The sequence below is a fragment of the Onychostoma macrolepis genome, chromosome 11 (assembly GCF_012432095.1).
Source record: "Onychostoma macrolepis isolate SWU-2019 chromosome 11, ASM1243209v1, whole genome shotgun sequence".
NCBI lineage: Eukaryota > Metazoa > Chordata > Actinopteri > Cypriniformes > Cyprinidae > Onychostoma > Onychostoma macrolepis.
In genome coordinates this window covers 26,854,854-26,877,108 of record NC_081165.1, presented here as the reverse complement: position 1 = coordinate 26,877,108, position 22,255 = coordinate 26,854,854, and the positions used below count along the sequence as shown (strand labels likewise).

At 35.1% G+C, this 22,255-nt stretch overlaps 1 protein-coding gene across 5 annotated transcripts in view; it reads left to right on the top strand.

Moving 5' to 3' along the window:
• Positions 1-22,255, top strand: part of sptbn1 (spectrin, beta, non-erythrocytic 1) — a 104,228-nt gene that overhangs the window by 37,838 nt on the left and 44,135 nt on the right. For 3 of the 5 annotated variants that reach the window (XM_058791969.1, XM_058791971.1, XM_058791968.1), the window contains exon 3: positions 20,469-20,620. In XM_058791969.1, coding sequence (XP_058647952.1) covers positions 20,469-20,620 — 152 coding nt within the window. Of the gene's footprint in view, positions 1-7,167; positions 7,606-20,468; positions 20,621-22,255 lie in introns of those variants that run through there. The other 2 variants (XM_058791973.1, XM_058791972.1) reach the window with 1 other exon arrangement.

The window sequence follows — 22,255 nt, the reverse complement described above, 5'->3', positions numbered from 1 at the left end:
CAGATGGGAAGTCAGATATCACACCAGCACGATTCACTCCCAGAGGTCTGATAAGTCAGGAATCCCCCCGGCAGCAGTCGGCATACCACACTAATGTGGACCATGTGCTGGAGCATGAGAGGGGCCCGCGCTCCGACATACGGCCCTCCCCAACAGCCCCCGGCCCAGGGGCGCCAGATTGAGGCAAAACCACCCGTTTAATTGTGTTAGGATAAGAAACCTAGTCTCTTCACTCCAAACACAAGCGTGTGTGGGAATTATAACAGATTGATTCTGACACTTTGTTTCATTTGGTTGCTTTTTTGTGAAGGTTTGTGTCAACTCAATGACCTCTGCAGACATCTGCTATAGTCATAAGATAGATAGATAGACAGACAGACAGAGACAGAATGGTAGGTAGATAGATAGTTGGATAGATGGGATAGTTGGTTGGGTAGTTAGGCAGATGTATAGTTGGGTAGATAGGTAGGTAGTTTGGTGGATGGATAGTTGGGTAGATACATAGTTTGGTAGATGTATATTTGGGTAAATAGTCAGGTGGGTGGTTGGATAGATAGATAGTTGGGTAGATAGTTTGGTAAATGGATAGTTGGGTAGATGATAGATGGATAGTTGGGTAGATGATAGATAGTTATGTAAATAGTTGGATAGATAGATAGATAGATAGATAGATAGATAGATAGATAGATAGATAGATAGATAGATGGGTGGGTGGGTAGTTGGGCAGATGGATAGTTTGGCAGATAGATAGTTGGATATATAGGTAGATATTTATGTAGAGAGATAGATGGGTAGATAGGTAGATAGTTTGGTAGATGGATAGTTGGGTGGATAGGTAGATAGTTGATGGATAGTTGAATAGATAAATAGTTGGGTGCAGGGTTTGAAATTAACACCCACCAACCTGCCAAATGCGGGTAAAAATCAGCTGTGGTGGCTAATGTTGTCAAATCACTAGCCAATTTGGAGGGGGGTTTTCGTAAATTGTTCACCAGTTAAATTCTTGGGGAAGTTCATGTAAGCCAGATCTGCACAGATTTAGTGCAAATACTGAACTCATGAGTCATCATGATATATTACAATTTTTCTCAGTCACTTTGGTGCATTTCTCAGATCAGAAATGAAATTCTTAAAACTACTTGTTCAACCTCCACATCATCTAGTCACTTGTGCACATCATAAAAGCAGTTTCTCATTCTTTTGAACAAGTTGAAATTGCTTTGGTACATTCATGCAACTGATTATGTACATTTGTCTGCGGTTTCCTACATTATCAGTTGCTAATATCATGTTGCTCAAAATGTATTATATAGTTCTCTGTGCAATAGTCTTACCCCTCAAAACATCTAGTCATTAGTTCATCGTACAAGTCATTAAATGCAAAATGGTTGATCTAGTTGTCATAAACTGTCAAGCATATTTTCTACACATTTCTATTAGACTTTTTGTAAATTTGCCATGAATTGTGCAAGTGAATCTTGACTTTCACTAATGAAAATATAGATCAACCAATTATAAACCAGTTCTCTGAAACAGCTCAAAGGTGCATCTCATGAACCTTCAGTTGGAAAGCATATAGACAGAGGACAACACAAGAGTTACAAATTCTGACAATGGATGAACATCCAGGAAACTATCAGGATCAACAGCCGAGAGGAAGAAGATGAGTAAGGATGCAATACAGAGGCAAAACAGAGGAAGAGGCCAAGGACAGAGGCGCATATCAGATGAAATAAGGGCCACTATTGTGGACCATGTTGTCAATCATGGCTTACAATGGCTGAAGGGTGCAGCTAAATATTGGGAGATCGATCATATCCTCAATAATTCAAGCATTTCGAAACAGTCTCTTTCTAACAATATTCCACATACAGTAAAGTGTAAATTTGTACTTTTGAAATGGATATATGGCATACATAAGAAGTGCAGCCTTCTGCATTTCAATACAATAACTGTCATCCAAACTGTTGCCATATCAGGTAATACTAACAGAGTGCACTGTTATATTGACAACATGACTAAGCATTTTGACTATCTTGTTTGTGAACAATGACACAAGGACTTCTTATTCTGATGGCACTGATATGTTCATTGACATAAATACTTACTTTTGAGAGATGAACTAAAGATTTTGAGTAAGTTACAGGCTTTTGCAGGAAATCCATTGTGGGGTGCTGTTTGGATGAATTGTTTTGAGAAATGCATATACGTTTTTGCAAATATTAAGGATGATTCGAGAAATGCACCAAAGCGACTGAGAAAAACTGTAAATACAGCCTAATTGCACAGCATCTGCGCATATCTAGCTTACTTGAACATACCCGTCACTATGCACAAAAAAAAGGCCGTTTTGGGCGCAGGTTTCTTTTGCATTGAAGCAATAACGAAAAGTTGAAAAACGCCTGAAGACTCACTCCGTGTCTACACCGGATGCGACAAAATACTATAGAACCCATTATAATCAGTGATGCTGTCTACACTGGATGCGGCGCGACACGACATATCTCCAACAGTAAACCAATGCTTCGTTCTATTTATGACGTACTGACATAAGGTACAAATGATTTGCAATGGCCTTTTTTATTTACATTTATTTATTTGTATATTTTTGGCTAGTAGAAGTTATGAATGGCCGTTAACTTAAAAAGTTTGTAGCCAAATTGGCTGGTGAGTGAATTTCAAACCCTGGTTGGGTGGGTAGTTGGGTAGATGATAAATGGGTAGTTGGGTAGATAGTTGAGGTGGTTAGCTGTGTAGATAGATGTTTTCACCGGGGACACGTGCCTGGCCCGAAGTTAACTGCAGGTCTATGTTTGTTTATCGGTCTGGCTAGTGACGCCGGCTACAAACACAGTTAAAATGCATTTATTTATTTGTGGCGACCGCCACGATATCAAAACTGACCGATTTTCCAAAAGTCTTCGTTGAATAATCATGAGCGCGTATAGTGCACGTTTAAAAATCAAAACGAGGCACGGGTGTTTTTACATCACTGTATTTCTGAAGGAAGACTGTCTTTAGAAAATTTTCGATGTTATATGCCTGATAAAGCAGCGTCCGTAAGCTCAGCGCTGCTTTATGTACAGCCGTTACCGGGAAAACCTCTATTTCTCCCGCTTTAAAGCGCCTCCTGCTGGCAGAGAATGAATTTACATTTTCAATAAGCCCGTCTGATTTAAGCAGCAAACATATTTTGCTTGTTATCAAAAATAATCTACTCTAGAGGGACTTAGCTGTTGTTATTGATTATATTTGGAAGTTTACCGGAAGTTAAGTTAGGGCCACAAAAGCGCGCATGCGCAGTAACGTTTTTATATTGAAACTGTCTGTAGATAAAGTCGTGTATCTTTATTGTGTAACATATTGGGCTTCAGGTACAGAATTAATGCTGTCATCATGAATAATTAATTAAGGCCCTTCGGTTGCTTAGTTTCTCACACACACTCAGGGTTTTGTCAAGTATTGCTTTGTGGGGCAGCGTACTAGTATTCCACCAATGAAACGCGAGCATCTAAATTATTGACAGGTGTCGTGAAAAATAAATGAGCTGGTTGTCGGACTGCTCGAGTGACTGCTGCTCCTTCGAGCAAAACTCACTTCAGCCACGCTGTAATATCCTGCTCGTCCTTACACATTAATTATGATTGTCTTCTCAGTTGTGTTTTTTTATTTAGGTTCAGATGCTTCTCCTAAAAACGTGGAGATCATTTGCTGAGTAAAGTTTGAGTTCATACTGTGACTTTTGAGTTCAGACAGTCTTATTGGGATTTTTTTTTCTTTTTGCCGCCAGACTGATAGCTCATATACTGAGCAAAATATCTGTATCTCCCAGAGCAGCAGAGAGCGGTTCATCAAATGTAATTGTAGGATGAAGTCTGAGTTCTGGAATGTCCTGGGTTGTGTGTTTATATGGTTGTTCATCTCATAATACAAAGGAAACACCCACAGACCCCCGTGTCCTTCCTCTTTCCTTCCTTCGCCGAGTTTGTCGGCCAGATGTCTGTGAAATCACCCCACTTTATGAACGCATTAGATCATTGTCATACTTAGAAACACACTGTATCCAGACATTATTGGCTGTTAAATGGATTCGCTCTGCTGAAATCAGCACATTCGAGTTTGGTGTCAAATGAGAGCAGTTGTGTTGCGTTACAACAGGCTCCCACTGGAATAGTGGGATTGTGCAAGTACATGTGTATAAGATCACAGCGAAGCATCATGTGAAATTTCACAGAAAATTGTGCCTTCGTTGACTTGCCAAAGGAGCGATTGTCTCAGTGCCAACAGAAACACGCGCTTACATACATCTATCCCGCTATGAGTGAAAAACAACACATCTGAAATGCATTTGTGGGAACTGCATTCGTGCTACTCACCCTTCATAGTCAGTTTGCACATAGTGCATGTATTCATGTAGAAATACTGGTATTGATTAGAAACCCCCCCCAAAAAACATGATATGAATCCACTGGTAATTACTGGTGTAACAGCGTTCGTCTTATAGGTTTGATATGTATTAACAAGACTAGACTTACTTAAAGATCATTTCAGAAGCTCTGTTTGGTAAGGATAAGTGATTTGACCATTTTATCCATAAATCCATACAAATTTAAGCCGTATCTAAAGATTTTGACTTAAATAACCTACAACGCTGTAGCATTATGGTGACGTCTTTTGCAGGCAAGCATCACATTTAGACTTAAGAAATGGTAAAAATGTAGATTTTTTTTAGATTTAAATACACACACACACATACATACATACACACATACATACATACATGCTCTTATCTTTAAAAAATTTTTAAAATAATTTTATACATTTATTATTAATGAATGCACATTTATATAAAAAATAATTAATTTCCCCCATTTTTAACATCGCATTTACTTCAGAAAATGTAAATAGAATTATATACATATATATGCTTTATCTTTAAAATATTTTTTATAATTTTATTAATATTAAATTTTATACAATTATTTAAAAATCCATTCATTTTGACATCACATTTTCTTCAGAAAGTCACAAAAAACTTTTATCGGTAAAACATTTATCAGTGGGAACTTTGCAGGCAAGCATCACTTTTTTTTTTTTTTCAGAAATTGTACAAATTTCGTGTTACATACACTTTTTTAACTTTTATTTTCATGTATTTATTTTATTTATTTATTTTTATTATTATTTAAAAAAAATCTTTTTTATCATTGTATACCCAGGCCTTACTGATGGATTCATTACATTTTTATACATTTATAAAATTTATAAATAATTTTTTCCCCAGCATTTCAACATCACTCAGAAAGTGTAAAAAAATTTGTACATTAGCTTTTATCGTTAAAAAGAATCAAATGTTATATTTATATATTTAAATTTCCTTTTATTTAGTTGATTCTTTATGGTTACTCCTTTATGGCTCTAATTTCCCATCATTTGCTGATACGTTAATCCGTTTATCTTCAGATTATTCTCTCAGCTGTGGCTGTACGGTTGAGTCGAAACGCTCCTCTGCAGTGAATGACTAAACGTCTTCCAGGAAGCGTCTCCTCCCTCGCCTCTCTGCAGCAGTGAGGGGAGGAGAGCCCAAATCTGCGGGCCGTTTATCACAGCGCAAGGGATGATTTCAGCTCAGATTCACTTGTGACACAGAACAGAAGTGCAGACGGAGGTGAATTAAGAGCACTGATGGACACGTGGACGTCTTGTGACTTCACAATGACACCACTGACTGTGTTTCTGCACAAACAGCCCTCTCACTGCAGGCCCAGATCAACCAAACCACCCTCAGGCCTCAATCCCACGCTAGACGCACCGAGGAAGAATTAAACATTTGTTTATTTTAGAAATACAGGATCATGGGACACGTTTGGTCACATTATAGCTCATCTCATGGTTCCTTGACGATGCTGTCTTGTGTGTCTTGCTCTTAAAAGAGAGAAAACAGGACGCTACATTCTTGGTATTAGTCGGGTGTTCTTGGTGGTTGCTAAGGTGTTCTAGGTGGTTGTTAGGGTGTGGTGGGTTGTTTCTTAATAAAAAATTGGCAGAAGCACTTAATAAAATATCTCAAATTAATATACTGCAGAAGAAAGTGTATAAAATGTTTTTTTGGCTTCTAGCAACAATTTACCTTAATTACTAAAAGTAAAATTGAAAAAAATCAATATTTAAACAAATTAAGAAAAAATGTCAAAATCACGTAACCACAAAGTTACAAAAACTAAATTTAAAAACATTTTAATTCTATTTAAATTTAAATTAAAATGCAGTGTGAAAGCCCGTTATTTGTTTTTATTCAAAATTGTTAAAAAACAAATTTTGTTGGAATCAGAAATGAATATAAACCCGTTGCTGCAGTAAGCAAGAACAAATGCTTGGTTTTTGCCAGCAAAACTGTTGCTGACAGAAAACAAACCAGCATTTTATTGCTTGATTTACAGCATCTCATGCAGCATTTCATATCTGCTCTGTACTCTCGTAAAACACTCCTTAAATGCCTGTAAATATCCAGTGTGGCTTTTAATTCACCTTTGCGGGGCTTGAAGTAATCCTGCTTTTTATCATGTTTAAGACGCGGAAAGAAAAGCAGAAGGGGGCTGTTTGCTGTCAGGAAAGTTTGAGCTGGATCTGCTGAATGTTTACTACTCCTGACATAGCTGTGTGAGATTCCTGAGTGGGAATTAGCAGATATTTGTTTTGCAGCCGAGTGCAATTCAATAGCCAAACTCTGAGAAGTAGTTCAAAGTCTGCATTCATGGCAGAACGTCTCCTCACCTTGCAAACAGATGGACGGCAGGGGGAAACAAACAGGAGGAGGAGGGGAGTACAAATAAGCTTTAGGAGTTGCAAACGGGATTTTAAGCAGGATGCATTTAGTCCGACATTCCAAGAAGGCCGTTCCGCGTTTCTTATGCAACTTTGCTTCTATTGCATGACCTAAAAAACAATGCATGGAAATGGGCCGACTTCCTGCTCAACCTCCACCCCCGATCTTCTCCGGAGACTTGGTTTGGTCCGTCTCCTCCTCTTCTTTCATTGTAATGAGGTGGTGACATCATCTGCAAACACACTGGCTGGGCCGCTGATGAAATTACAACCCTTTTGCCCTCCTCTTCTGCTCCGTTAAAGGTGTCTCGCAGAACTCTTCCATTGACTCCTGCAGATTCAGAGCGGGTCTCGAGCTAGAGGGTCTCCCCTCCCTTGTATGACAGGAGGAGGGGCATTTGTGTGCTTGAGGTTGGGGGGAGACGCTGCTTTTGAATGGACAGAGTGGGAAGACGAACAATCAGAGAGACAGCAGCATGCTTGTCTCTGCTAAAACAGACCGGTTGAGAACATCAGGCTGGAACGAAAACCTTTGGCTTTTTGGATAACTCCCATCTCAAGAAGGAGCTGTTGGTTTTCTTTCCCGCCGTCGTTCCTTCCCATTCCGTGGTTTCCTGGGAGGTTTGCGAGGAATCTGGAAATAGTTTCCCTCTCGGTCAGGGATCATGGATTTGGAGTGGGCATCTGGGGGCCCCGAGGGCTTCTACCAGGAGCCCAGCTTCCCCGCGCAAATGCCCTTCAACTACAACCAGCTCGAGGGGCGTTTCAAGCAGCTGCAAGGTAAGATGCATCCGGAGGTGTGGATGCATTGTTTACAGCACCGTTAGGATGGAGATTCATGAGTTTCCTACAGCACAGCAGCTGTGGTTTGTGAGATATACACGCTTACAAATAAAGGCTTTATTGGTGTCTATGGTTCCGTGAAGAACCTATATCATCCATGAAATTTAAAGGGTTCTTTGGGGAACCAAAAATGGTTCTTCCACGAAAACCTCCATTTTGAACCCTTATTTTGGAATCTTTAACGTTTGAGTAATCTTTTCATTCCATAAAAATACTTTAGATTCATCAAATATTTTTTAAACTAAGTATAAATTGTTCTTTGGGGAGCCAAAAATAGTTCTACAAAAACCTCCCTTTGGAACCCTTATTTCGGAACCTTTAACATACGTGGAATCTTTCCATTTTTTAAAAATGTTTAAAAAATGTTTCACTGAAAGATTCTTTTAGGAACCAAAAATGGTTCTTCTGTAGAATCACTATAAAACCCACATTGGGAACCTTTATTTTTAGGAGTGTAGATGCATAGAAAGCAGCTACAGAGTGTTTTGTGTTTTACTCTTCCCCATAATCCTCTCAAAAAGGGGGGTGTCTGGTGGAATTGGGAGTTTTTAGACTGGATTAGTGGAATGGATTTTAGACATTCCCCCCAAAAAAGTCAATTTTCTGCATGCTTTTCATGCAAACGTTCTACCTTTACGCTTGGCTTCCCTTCCCCAAAATCACCCGGGAGTCAATAAGGGGGCAGCTCGCCTTGAATGGGCCGTCATAGACAACAATGGAAAACCCCGGGAAGGTGGGAGTGGTTGTTTTGTTCTGCTGACTATGTGAGTGATAGTGGCATGTTTCTAAATGCAGCCGCTTCATATGCATTTAAAATTCAATTGCTAATGAGTGCAGCCGTTTGAGTTTGTTTTTTAAAATAAGGTGCTTGTAGGGCTTTGTTGTTACTCATTGCTTAAGTAGTTGGACGAAGCAGTTGCATTGTTCCATGCATGACGGTTATGGACCGAGCAACACTTACATTGCATTCACCAAACTGGTTTTACAGTCAGGAAATTGCGTTTTAGATCATATCTGGTCGATCAATAGATGTGCGCTAGGCATTTGGCACTTCACACACTCAGCAATTTCACACGTTTATGCCATTGCTCATGTTTGCTGTTACTGTAGTGCAGATGTTTCCCCAGAGCTCTGCTGTTGTGTTTGAGTGTCAGTTCAAGCTTTCGCTTATCATTTCTCATAACCCAAGCATGCATTTCAAGAGTCACATGTGCATGATGAGATTGCACAAGAATGATTAGTATGAAACAACTATTTAATGAGCAACTCTGATATAAGTTAATAACCAGTTGTTAATGAATCACAGCCCAGTTTGAGGTCAGTAATGCTGGTGAGATGGGATGAGAGATGGGCTTCAACAGAAATTCACTTGCCGAAATTCTGCTGCAAATTCAGCTTTTGTAACTTAGGAGTCTGTTTACATTACATTCATGCATTTAGCAGACACTTTTATCTCAAACATGAGTTTGTGTGTGGCTAATTATTAACTTAGATTTGCCCTGCCTTTCCTTTAGGTAGTTTAGCAACAAAAACTTGACCTTTTACCTGTGATATGACAGATTTGAGTGATTCAGCTTCAGTGCTCTCAGGCTTGTAAATAACTTAATTTGGTCGCTTTGAGATAAACTGTATTGCCATCACCACCCTGCGCATTTTAAATACTTTAAACTTTATCATGCACACGGTAAAAAGACTGATTATTTTAGTCTTTCAACTTCAGTATTTCACTTTTACACTGTAAAAAACAATTTCTTACTGCTGATTTTTCTGTCTTGTTTTCCATTACAAAATTGAAAAATTCTTAGAAAAATTCAGTTTGTTAACGCCTGGTCTATGTGGTAATACACTCGGGCAGGACATCCAAACGCTCACCTATCATTCATCGACCTCAAATATGGCTTTTCATCTGAAATATGTAGGTAATAGCAACTGTACATGCCGCTCAATATGATGTTAACCTAGAGAAATGTGCGCTATTGAAGTGTTTGTGTGGAGAGTGGAAGCTGAATAGCGTGCTCGCTGCAGGACAGGCTCCGGTGCGCTCACTTGCTCTTAAAATCTCCGTAAGTTTTGCTCATACAGATAAAAGTAGCCTAATACATCTTTCAAATCTGTAAAGACTCTACGTTTATTTGTGTGCACTCAGAATAACAACGAAATGTTGCGCTTCTGTAAAGTAATTAAAGCAAACAGGATGCGCTTTCTGCCGTCTCGGTCTCTGTGAACTTGAGCGAGAAATTTCAAAACTCCGTCTATGAAAAATATATCTATAGAAAGTGAAATGTCTACTTTCAAATGAAAAAAATTCAAATAGAAAACGTGTAGCAGAGAAGCATGGATGATTTACATGAAATTTAATGTGTGTGCAATGCACACTGTGCATTGTTTAAACTGGCTTTCATTTCAATATAATAACAAAAAACTACATTTTGGGTTTTGATTCAACTAAGGTGGGCACGCTGTGATCTGTACTGTATTTTTACTGTGCAAATAAAAAAATTAAAAAATTAAAAAAACACAACACGGGAGTGGGAGGGAACAGGAGTCATTCTTCCGGGATTGGAACGGGAGCAGTTTTTTCATGGGATTGGGACGGGACGAGATTTTTTTTTTTTGTGGGAGTGGGACGGGAGAGGTTTGAAAATCCACTCCCATGTCACCCTCTACTTTGTATATTTATTATGTATATATAAATGCACACACATATGCATGTATATATTTAAGAAAAATATGTTATGTTTATATATTAAATATATTTATATATGATATAATTTATATAAATATAAATATATACATGTAAATATTTTCTAAATATATGCTGTATGTGTGTGTCTTTATATATACAAAATAAATATTCACAGTACACATACATATGTTATGTAAACAAAAACTTTTTTTTTTTGGGATGCGATTAATCGTTTGACAGCACTAGTTCATACTGACATGTAGCATCTTGTTCCTCAGATGAGATGGTTTGATATTAAGTGAGAAGTTGCAAATATTCGGCCAAGTTTTACGATGCATCTTAAAAACCAATGCTCACTGCACAAGAGCATTCTTCAAACCCTCTAGACGCTAGAGATTTGCCAAGATAAATGAGAAATTCTTGGATTTGTGCTTGCGCTATTGTGGATGGACTTCAATAGTCTAAACACATGATCCTGGCATCGTCTGTTCTACAGATAGTTTAGTGGCAGTAGGGGTGCGTCCAGCTGATCTTGGAGCTTTTTTGGCTCGGCGGACAGCACTGTAAGCTGTTTTGCTCATAGGCTTGCGTGCTGAAGCAGATCTTTTGTCCTGCGCGTGTCTTCCTGCCAAGCCGCCTGTCTCTCAGTCTGGTCTTCTCAATGACCTTCTGTTGGGCTGTTGGCAGAGATGCGGCCGGCGAAAGCGAGACGGAGGGAGACGTTGGGTTCTGAATGGCCCGGGAGGATCGGGTCCGTGTGAGGATGCAAGTCATCGGATCTCGATTCACTCAATGGCTTGACGATGACTGGAGGCTCTCAGAAGGGCTGTAAGCGTCACCACCCTCGGCGTGAGAGGAAGTGGATTCAAGAGCTCTGAAGCAATGAAGGAAGCGTTGAGATGGCAACTCAGCTGGGCGTTAAAGATGCACAAAACCACCCAGAATCACAGTCTCGAGTCAACGTTCACTTAAAAGTCATTGTGCAACACCCTAAAATATGAAATAGAGTTTCACAAAGAACATTTTATTGAATAACCTGTATTTTAGTATTATTTCTATACTATTATAGCATTTATTTTGAATTAGCTGTTTATTTATTTACTTAATTTTAGGTTAAGTCATTTTGTTATGTGCTTTTGTTTTTAGTCATTTAGCAGATGATTTTATACAAATGAGGACAATGTTGTTGAGGAAAATGTTTTTATTATTATTTTTTAAATGATCCATGTTTCCCATGTAATATTTATATTTTGTTTTTTATTTCAGCTTTATTTCAATTAATGAAAAAGATTATGAATAGTTTTAGACCTGTATTAGACTTAGTTTTATGTATGTATATATATATATATATATATATATATATATATATATTATTTTTTTTTTTTCGATGTACAAAAACAATATTTAATAGTACCAGTCCTAGGTTTCATTTTTAAGTTTAACTTTTTCATGTAATATTTATATTTTATTTTATTCAGCTTTAGTTCAGTTAATGAAAATTATTTTTTAATAGTATTAATCCTGATTTTATTTTATTTCAGCTTTATTTGAATCCATATAAATTATATTTAATTCTTTATGTTCAAGTTTTTCATTTATATTTTATTTTATTTTAGCTTTATTTCAGTAACTGGAAATGGTATTACTGAAACAGAGTTTGCATAATTTTATTTAAATAATGTGAAATATTTCTTAGTAAAAAAAAAAAAAGCTGAATTGGACTTGGGAATTGATTGGATAGTAAAAAATGTCTATATGGCACATGAATAAATATTAAGTGGCATCAATGACATAAGCTGTAAATTAAAGTCATGCACCGATGCTTTTTTTTTATTTCTCCAAAGAGTCATATAGCAACTTAACACAACTATACAGCCAGAAAACATTGAGATAACTTTATTTTAAAACGATATGGATGTGAAACTCTGAGAACAGTTGTTTAAAACAGCACTGTTATAAGCGCAAATGCAAATACATTTTTGCACGAGTGTTTTGGTGATGTTTGAGTGTCAGGACATCTGGAGTGATGCACTAGTGCACATCCTCGTATCTGTTTGTCATGTCACTTTGAAACTAAGGGTGGAGTTTAAACCAGTCAACCTGAAACAACAGGGCAGTTTGAGTTCATGTCAGTAACTCGCACCTGTGATCACTTCACAAATACCTGTCTTATTCCTCATTTGATTCATTATCAATAGCTTCTAAAACCTAGTGGGCTTTATAGGCAGCTCCCTTCTAAGGCAGCATCCTAAGCCGAATGTAAACTTGTCAGTGGCTGATTTGGAGTGGTTTCTGGCCATCAGCAGTGTCACAGATTGTGAATCTGGAATCTGTTCCCTCGTGAGACGCGATGTTCCTGCTGAAGCGTGGCATTGATCATTGTGTCTCTGTAACACTGGAGGAACTGTGAGTTTTCCTGGTTGCCACAACAGGAATGTCATCACTTAAAATGAGGCATGATAAACATTCATCCGCTTCCCTCCTGCTCTGTTTGTTTAAATGGCAGAAATGTAAGAAATGATGAGCCGTATATCTCTGTGAATATACTGATGTACTGGCTTAACAAGTTGACTTTTGAGGCAACTAGAAACCAAAAGTGTGTGTGTATATTATTTACATTATATCGTATTAATATAAATATATTCATAATTTAATTTTTTTTAAATATATATAAATATTCTATCTGTAATCGACTACATATATGGAAAAGGACAAATTATATAAATTATTTTATATGAACTATATAATTTATTATTTATATAATGTATATGTAATGTATGAGTATCTATGTAAATAAATGAAAAATATATATACAGTTTATACATTTTCTTTTTATAAATGATGAAATATATGTATGTGTGTGTGTGTGTGTATATATATATATATATATATATATATATATAGTTGATTTATCTTTTATAATTTACTGTTTTTCTATTAACTTTTTTATATTATATTATTTAAAATGTATATTATATTGATTATATTAAAATAATATAATTTTAAAAATTTCATATATAGTTATTTTATGTCCAATAAATTATATAATCTAAGTAATGTAATATATAGTTGATTTTTTGATTTTTTTACATAAAATTAAAATAAAATTAAGAAATGTATACATTTTATATTAAAAAATATATATTATTATTAAATTATATATATGTTATTATATATACAGTTTATATTATAATGTAATGTGTATATATAATTGAATTCCTCCTGAAACAATTTTTAACCCATATTTCACCCATGTTGCAATTAAAACCCAAAAGATAAAATCAAGTCCCGCCCTACAATATTTGCCACTCAACATTCTGTTCTCCCCAAAATATATCACAGTGTTGTCTTTATGAGTTCCCTGTTTTACGCCGCATGTGTTTTTCATCAACGCACGCATAAACTGGCTCTAAAATATTAGAAACTTTCAACATCTTTATTATTTTTGCCCTCGGTTCAAATACTCAGATCCAGTGTTGTGGTTTTAAGCAGAAGTGTTGAAATTGTAGGTTTATTTTCGAGCCGCATGCTGAGGCCAGAGCTGAACGCGATACTGTGACCTCAGAGACCTGTCCACTCCGCAGCGCACAGGAAGTCCTAGGAATTCCTTTCTGCTGACGCTCACGCCACAGGAAGCAGATAAATCAGACGGGGAAGAGGAAGCCACCCATGGACTACCTCTCTTGGTCCTTCCAAGGCAGCGTTTCTCATTGGTGTTTTGTGTTTCAGGATGTCTTTTATCATCTACTGCGGAGTAGAAAAGCTTTCATATGAAAAGCTGATCTCACTTATCTCTGACCCCATATTTGACCTTCTCGCGTTTCCGTATTGAAATGTTGAATCCCTGAATCCCAGAGCCAGCATCATTTTCAGGAGATTTAGTAATAGAATTGAGTTTCATTTCACTGGAATTCACATTCAGACACTGCTGTACTCAGTCCAAATCATATTTTATAATAATTGCTTTTGTGTGCTTTCAGGGTTGAATGAACATGTGTAGGAATATAGATGGGCGCTTTTCCTGACATTTAATTAAACAATTGGATATATACTACTGTTCAAAAGTTTAAAATTGATACATTTATTCAGCCAGGACATATTAAATTAAACAAATTGAAAATACAGAGGATTTCTAATTCAAATACATTAAATGCTGTTTTTGTAACTTTTTAATCAAAGAATCCTGAATAAAAATGTATCACGGTTTTCACAAAAATAAATGATGTTTCTTGAGCAGCAAATCAGCATATCAGAATGATTTCTGAAGGATCACGTGACACTGAAGACTGGAGTAATGATGCTGAAAATTCAGCTTTGATCACAAGAATAAATTACATTTTACAATATATTCACATAGAAAATGGTTATTTTAAATTGTAATAATATTTCACATTTTTACAGCCTCGGTATGCAAAATCCATTAAAATATCAAAAACATCAGTAGTGTACATGTAAACTCCTCAAATCCATGCATTAAATGTGTCATTTTTTTCCTCTGCAAATACAAACAATGCTATCTGCGTGTTGCAGGACAGGGTGGGGTTTGTTTTGAGGTCAGTAAACAAAGATTTTGAGGATGCAGGAAACGCCAATAAATCAACAATCCCTGAACTCTCACAACCCTTCAGCCCTGATTTGCCAAATCAAGCATCAATATTGCCATTTTAATCAATCTGAGCAGAATTTACAGGCTCTTGGACTTTTTGACCTTTCAACCCCCTAATTTTGCAGTTCAGAAAGTGTAAAACACTTAGTTTAGTTTAGCCAGATTGCAACCTACTTAAGAACATCTCAGGGACTCTAGCATGACGGTGGTGCTTATATTTCTAGCAGGTGAATGCGAAGGAGAATTCAACCTACACAGTGTTTCCAGTGTTCTCGTTATATACTGCTGTGATCCTTACATGCGTATGACCTCCTGACCCGATCAGCCATCCAGACTGCAGTATTGATTTATCTGAACAGCTCAACCGCATGCAAATTCACTCTCAATGTCAGCTGTCATTCAGTTGACTTTGCCATTGCCCTCAAAATGTATTAAATCGCATTTTATGGTTCATTTTTTAACTAAGGACACTAGTACACACTCTGCTTCTAGGTGTTATTAGCAGCGGAGTATTAAACTGCCATTTATATTCAAGCTAGCAGGTATTTAAGAGGGCATAAACACTGCTAGATGAGCTACGGTTGATGAATTTATAATAAGTACAAAATAAATTTATAATAAATGACAATGTTGAGAATCGCCATTTGAGAAATTTTAAAAAATTACATTTAATTAAAATGTGCTTAATTATCATGAAAATAGTGTCAAAATGCAAAAATACTTAATGGTCATAAAAATGTGTACATTTTATTTAATTAAAATTTTTAATTTTTGTTATGCAAAATGGTTTTCACTTATTTTTTTAAATAATGTATATTTTATTTAATTTTTGCTTTGCATTGTTTTCATTATTTTACATTATTTTCATAACAGTTAAGCACATTCATCCTAAACATTTGACTTCTAATTTTTTAATTAAAATATTGTTTATTTTATACAAAATATTTTTTATTTAATTTGCAGCGGAGTATTACATACAGTAGCCAATTATATTCAAGCTACTAGGTATTTATAGCACATAAATAGTATAAATTACAATATTGATAATCCATAACAAGATTGAAAAAATGTATTGTTTTATTTTATTTTATTACATAGCATATTTGCATTGTTTTAATTATTTTACATAATTTTTTTAAAACAATTAACCTCAGTAAAAATTACAGTATTGAGAATTGCATTGAGAATGATTTAAAAATAAAAGAAAAATGGTATACAGTAATAGGCACCTGCAAAAGGTTCTTAATTATCATGAAAATAATTTCACAATCCAAACCTTTTGGTCCTTTTTTAATTTACTCGTTTTGTCATTTTATTATTTATTTTATCATTTTTACTATATACATTATATTTCATTTTCAGCACGGTATTATATAGTCATTTATATTGAAGCCACCCGGTCTTGAAGAGGGCATAAACAGTCTGGATATGTGAGATGAGCTGCGTTTGATGAATTTATAACACGTCCATTAATTTAAAACCAGATTTAGCCGCTCCGCTCAGTGTTTTGGACCGCGGGTCATGTTTACCCAACGTTAAGTCCAGATGCTGCTGCATTCCTGCAGCCTTCCCCGCGGTTTCTGCCGGCCCGAGGGGAGGAACACTGCTGCCATTGTTTGCCCTACCCACAGTCCTCTGGGAGGATCCGCAGGCCGGCTAATATGTAGCGTTCGGTGGCATTGGTTGCGATGCTATCGGCTCACAATGCAGCCACAGTTCAGCGGAGGAGGGAGCTTGTAAAGTCAGACACAGGTCGTAACCAGGTCGTTTGAAAGAGAAAGTACAGATCTTTTTAACATCTCGACCGTTTCTCCTAGACATTTGGACACTTAGTTGAAGATCTTGAGATGCTCAGATCTTCAAATCAGACGATCAAACAAAGAAATCGCAATTTTTTTCAATTGATGTCAATTATTTTTGAATAATTAATTAAAATGCATTTGATTTTAATTATTTTGTCACGATGCAAACATTCTTAATGGTCCTAAAAAGCATTTTCATTATACAAAGTATTTTTGTTTTATTTTATATTTTATTTTATTTTATATTAGCAGCAGAGTAATTATATAGCATTCATTTTTAAACGATTTATTATATTAAAATGCATTATCATTATGCAAAATATTTTTATTTTATTTTACTAATTTTGTCGCAGTGCGAACATTCAAAAAATGTATATATATAATTAATATTAAAAATGCATTTTCATTCTATAAAATATTTGTATTTTATTTATGAGTTCTAAAAAATAACACATTTTATTTGAATTAAAATGCATTTCCAGTATACAAAATATATTCAAATCAGATGTTCAAGCAGAGAAAGGAACAAAAGTTATCTGTTTTTCCTGCTGACTGTGTTGAATTATGTCGTTTTTCCCTGTCCAGGAAAAACATGCATTCTGAAATGTTGTGGTTTGGACTGAGTTTATAAATGTGATTTGCATGTGTATCTGAACCCAGAGGAAAAGTGTGTTATTTGGAGTTTGATCTTTAACAGTTCAGAAGATTTAATGAATTGGTCAGTTATATTTCGTTCAGGTATCTTTGTCTCAGATGTTTTTTCAGATGCAAATAAATCACTAGTTGTCATCCAGAAAGAGTTTAGAGAGAAACATTTAAGATATAAATGAGATCTCATTTGAGGTCTTTCTTTGTTTAACATGTGGACCATATAGCAGAAGGAAGAAATCCCTCAGATGTCTGGTCAGCACTTTTCTGTGTTTATGTATAGGAGTGTGTATGAAGCTTGACATGAGAGATGATGGTCCGATGTATGATTTGCTTTCATAGCTGTTCTGTCGCCTTTGGAAAAATCAATCCTCAGTCCTGCACACGCTGTTCAAGTGTGTTTCTGATTGTCTATAACGCACTCACCGCATGAGCTTCAGATCATCAGACAGTGTTGTGAGGAGAAATGACATGCCTGCTCATATTTCACCCTCAGATCTGAAGAAAGGAATGAGAAATAATTCATATATATCAATAAGAAATGTTTTGCATGAAGAAAATGAGGTATATTTTAGCACCCGACATGTTTTACGTTGTTTTCATTATTTTAAATTTAAGCACATTTACCCTGGTAAAAATGACAGTATTACCAATAGCCTTTAAAATTATTCAAATATAAAAGCTCTAAAGGAAAATTACAATTTTGCATCTGGGAGAGAAAAATTGCTTAATTGTCATTAAAAATAACATTAAAGTGCAAACATTCTTAATGCTCCTAAAAAAAATTTAATTTGATAAAACTTTATTTTCACTATACAAAATGTATTTATTTTATAATATATATAACAGTTAAGCACATTCACCAGTAAAAATGACAATATTGAGAATTATTCAAATACAAAAGCTCAAAATTAAAATTATATTACGGTAATGAGCAACTGGGAATGCGAAAGTTTTTAATTATCATGAAAATAATTTCACAATGCACATATTTTCAATCATCCTAAAAAATTGAATGATTTCATTCTAGTTCATTTTCATTAAACAAAATGTTTTGTTTTTTGTTTATGTTTTGTTTTACAGCCTGACATGTTTTGCATTGTTTTTATTTTAAGCACATTCACCCTGGTAAAAATTACAATATTGTGAATCAAATTCATAATTATTCAAAAATAAAAGCTTGAAAGTAAGATGCCATCACAGGGGGTGAAAAGTGCTTAATTATCATAAAAAATAAAGTTTTTCAAATCAATTTCATTATACAACATTTTATTTTATTTATTTATTTATTTATTAAATTGGCATTTTTTAAAATATTTATTTTCTTTCATTTTATTGTCCTAAGCAATTTATTAATTTACATATATTTAATCATCTTTTTAAATCAATTTCATTATACATATTTTCCTTTGTTTCATTTAATTTTATGTGAAATGTTTGTGTGAGATTCAGACGCAGGTCTTTAACCGGTCCCAGCTGTGGATGCGTTTGGCCTCTGTCCTGCTTGATGGGCAGATGTTGCTCTTCCTCTGTTTGTTGTGGTTGGGGTCAAGCTGTCACACACGACCTCTCCCTCCATTCTCTCTCGCCTCATTCTTGTCCTTCCTCCTCCTCCCTCACGTTCTGTCCAGCGGTCCGCTCTCAGACGGACCCTCGCTCATCCTGTCGTCTTTAACGCACAGGGGTCGACCAGGAAAAACCGCTGTCGTGTCGCCGCAACAATTGAATCAGACGCTTACATCTGCGTGAAGACCAGGAATGCAATAACAGGAAAATTGGGAGAATTATAAATAAATAGCTGCATTTGAACTGCTCACCCGTGGGCGGGGCATAAATAAACACACCGCCGCCCCTTTGTCTGCCTCGCATTGTTCGCTGCGCTTGATTGGTGGGGAAATCGTCTGCTCGCACATGAATTATGGGATAATGGTTTAAAAGGCCAGAAGACGACTTGGCAGGGAGAAGGACTGGGTTTGGGGTTGCGACACGGTTGAATGTGTGGCTTCACACAGACCATTTTAAACTCATTTGATTCTTCATAGAAAAACAGTCATTAGTATTTGGGAATGTTTTTGGGGGGGAATGTTGCAATGTTTGTGCATCATTTCAACAGCCTCATTTCTTTCTAGAAGATCTAGTTCACACCGGTCTAAATATAGCTCCTATACAGTACAACATAGTTCAGCTGTGAAATCTGTTGGCAAACAATTTATTACTTTTATTATGGCAAATCATGATTGTTATTGTTACATTGATAACAATACAGTTATTCAAGCGTACAGTTGAATAACTATATTACCTGGAATATGATTAAAAATTGTTTATCATGGGAAATTATTATTATTATCATTATTGATTTAAGAATAGTTTTATTTAAATTATCATTTTATATTAAATCCTTCGTATTAAAATACAATTTTAGATAAGTGTATTCTTACTATTTTAATATATTAAAATTTTTATTTTATTTAAATTGCTATTAAAATTATATTTTTATATTAAATAGTTTTGAATCAAAATGAATTCAAATGAATTTTAGATGTGTATTATTACTATTATTATTATTATTATCATCCATCATTCTAAAAATTGTATTTAAATTGTTACTGAAATTCTTTTGTTAAATAATTTTGTATTAAAATACAAAATTGTAAACACATTTTAGATAATTTTATTTCTATTGTAAAAGTATTAAAATAGTATTTTATCATTATTTAAATTCGTATTAACGTTATTACAATTATTTTTTATTAAATAAATGATTTTAGATAGGCCTAAGTGAATTTATTATTATTATTATTATTGTATTAAATTAAATTTGAGATAATTGTATTATTTTTATTATTATAAAAATAGTAAAAATAGTATTTATGATACTATTAATTCACTTTTGATCATTGTTGTAGTTTATAATATTGCCGTTGCTGCAGTTCACTCCAGGTCGTGTGTCAGGAGTGATTTTCCCACAATTAACTGCACAGTGCTTAATAACCGCTATTAACCGTGGTAGAAAGCGTTGTTATTCAGAGTGTTAAGCATCTTTATTGTCGTCCTGCAGACGAGCGAGAGGCTGTGCAGAAGAAGACCTTCACTAAATGGGTGAACTCACACCTGGCGCGCGTGTCCTGTCGGATCACCGATCTCTACATGGATCTGCGGGACGGACGGATGCTCATCAAGCTGCTGGAGGTCCTGTCCGGAGAGAGACTGGTGAGTTTGACTGATGATGTCATCGGCAGGGGGCGGGGCCAGCGGAATTAGCATAAACTGCAGTGCCCATATTTGTTCGTGTCATTCTCGGTCTCTGATGTCTGTTTAGTGTGGCTTGTGCTGAGTCAGATCCGTCACTCAGATGACTGTGTCTGGTTTCACGACCCCGGTGGTTTTGCTTTCACTCAGGCGATTAATCACGTGCGTCATCTAATTGCCTGAAACTGCTCTTTCCTGTCCAGCAAGCGCAGACTTTGGAGAAAATAGGCTGTTAAGACTCCAGCTTTAGGAGTGCATTATTCTTATCATCTGCTGACAGAAACACAGATGGGAACCGTGTGGAACCTGCGATCCGATCAAAACAAACATAAAGATAATGAGTGAGAGCATGGAGACGGATGAAGCTGTCGAGAACATGTCCAGCTCATATTTCACAACAAAATAAAAATACAAAATTCGATTTTGCATGAAGATAATTAAGTCTTTTTAGGACCGTTGCTGGAAATTTCAAAAATCGTAATGGAATTCATTAATTTTTACATATAGCAAAAACATATTATTTAAAGTATATATGTGACCCTGGAGCACAAAACCAGTCTTAAGTCGCTGGGGTATATTTGTAGCAATAGACAAAAATACATTGTATGGGTCAAAATTATCAATTTTTCTTTTATGCCAAAAATCATTAGGATATTAAGTAAAGATCATGTTCCATGAGGATATTTTGTAAATTTCTTACTGTAAATATATCAAAACTTAATTTTTGATTAGTAATATGCATTGCTAAGAACTTCATTTGAACAACTTTAAAGGTGATTTTCTTAATATTTAGATTTTTTTGCACCCTCAGATTCCAGATTTTCAAATAGTTGTATCTCAGCCAAATATTGTCCTAACAAACCATACATCAATGGAAATATTATTTATTCAGCTTTCAGATGATGCATAAATCTCAATTTTGAAAAAGTGACACTTAAGACTGGTTTTGTGGTCCAGGGTCACATATTTCATTTTGAATTACTTCACCTAAAAAAACTAAAACTAAAACTGTATTCACATATTTTAAAGAAAGTTTGTTGTTTTAGGATTATTTATATACTATTATAGCATTTATGAATATTTTGAATGAGCTTTTGTTTTTATCCATGTTTTCCGCAATTTATTCATTTTTTTTATTTAAATATAATTTATACAATTTTTTGCTTTTATTAATTTTACTTTGACTTATTTAATTTAGTTGCCTAGGCAACATTTCTAATTTTCATTAGTTTTTAATCTAATATTTATATTTTATTTCAGCTTCGTTTGAGAATCTAATGAGAATCATAATGGCAAATAATGATAATTACAAATAAACTCAAAAGAAAAAAAAAACATCCAGATATATTAGTTATTTAAACACATTTATTTATTTCTAAAAATATTTTTAATATAATATTTATTTTTAATATATTTAATGCATATTTAATATTTAATTTCTCTTACTTTACATTATAGCACTGTAATGTTAGTTGTATTATTTATTTATATGTATATATCTATTTACTTAAACTCAAAGTTCATATGCATCCAGATATATTAATGGTGAGAATTGATCTGAACATGTTCTCAGTGAGATTTTGATAGAGTAAGATT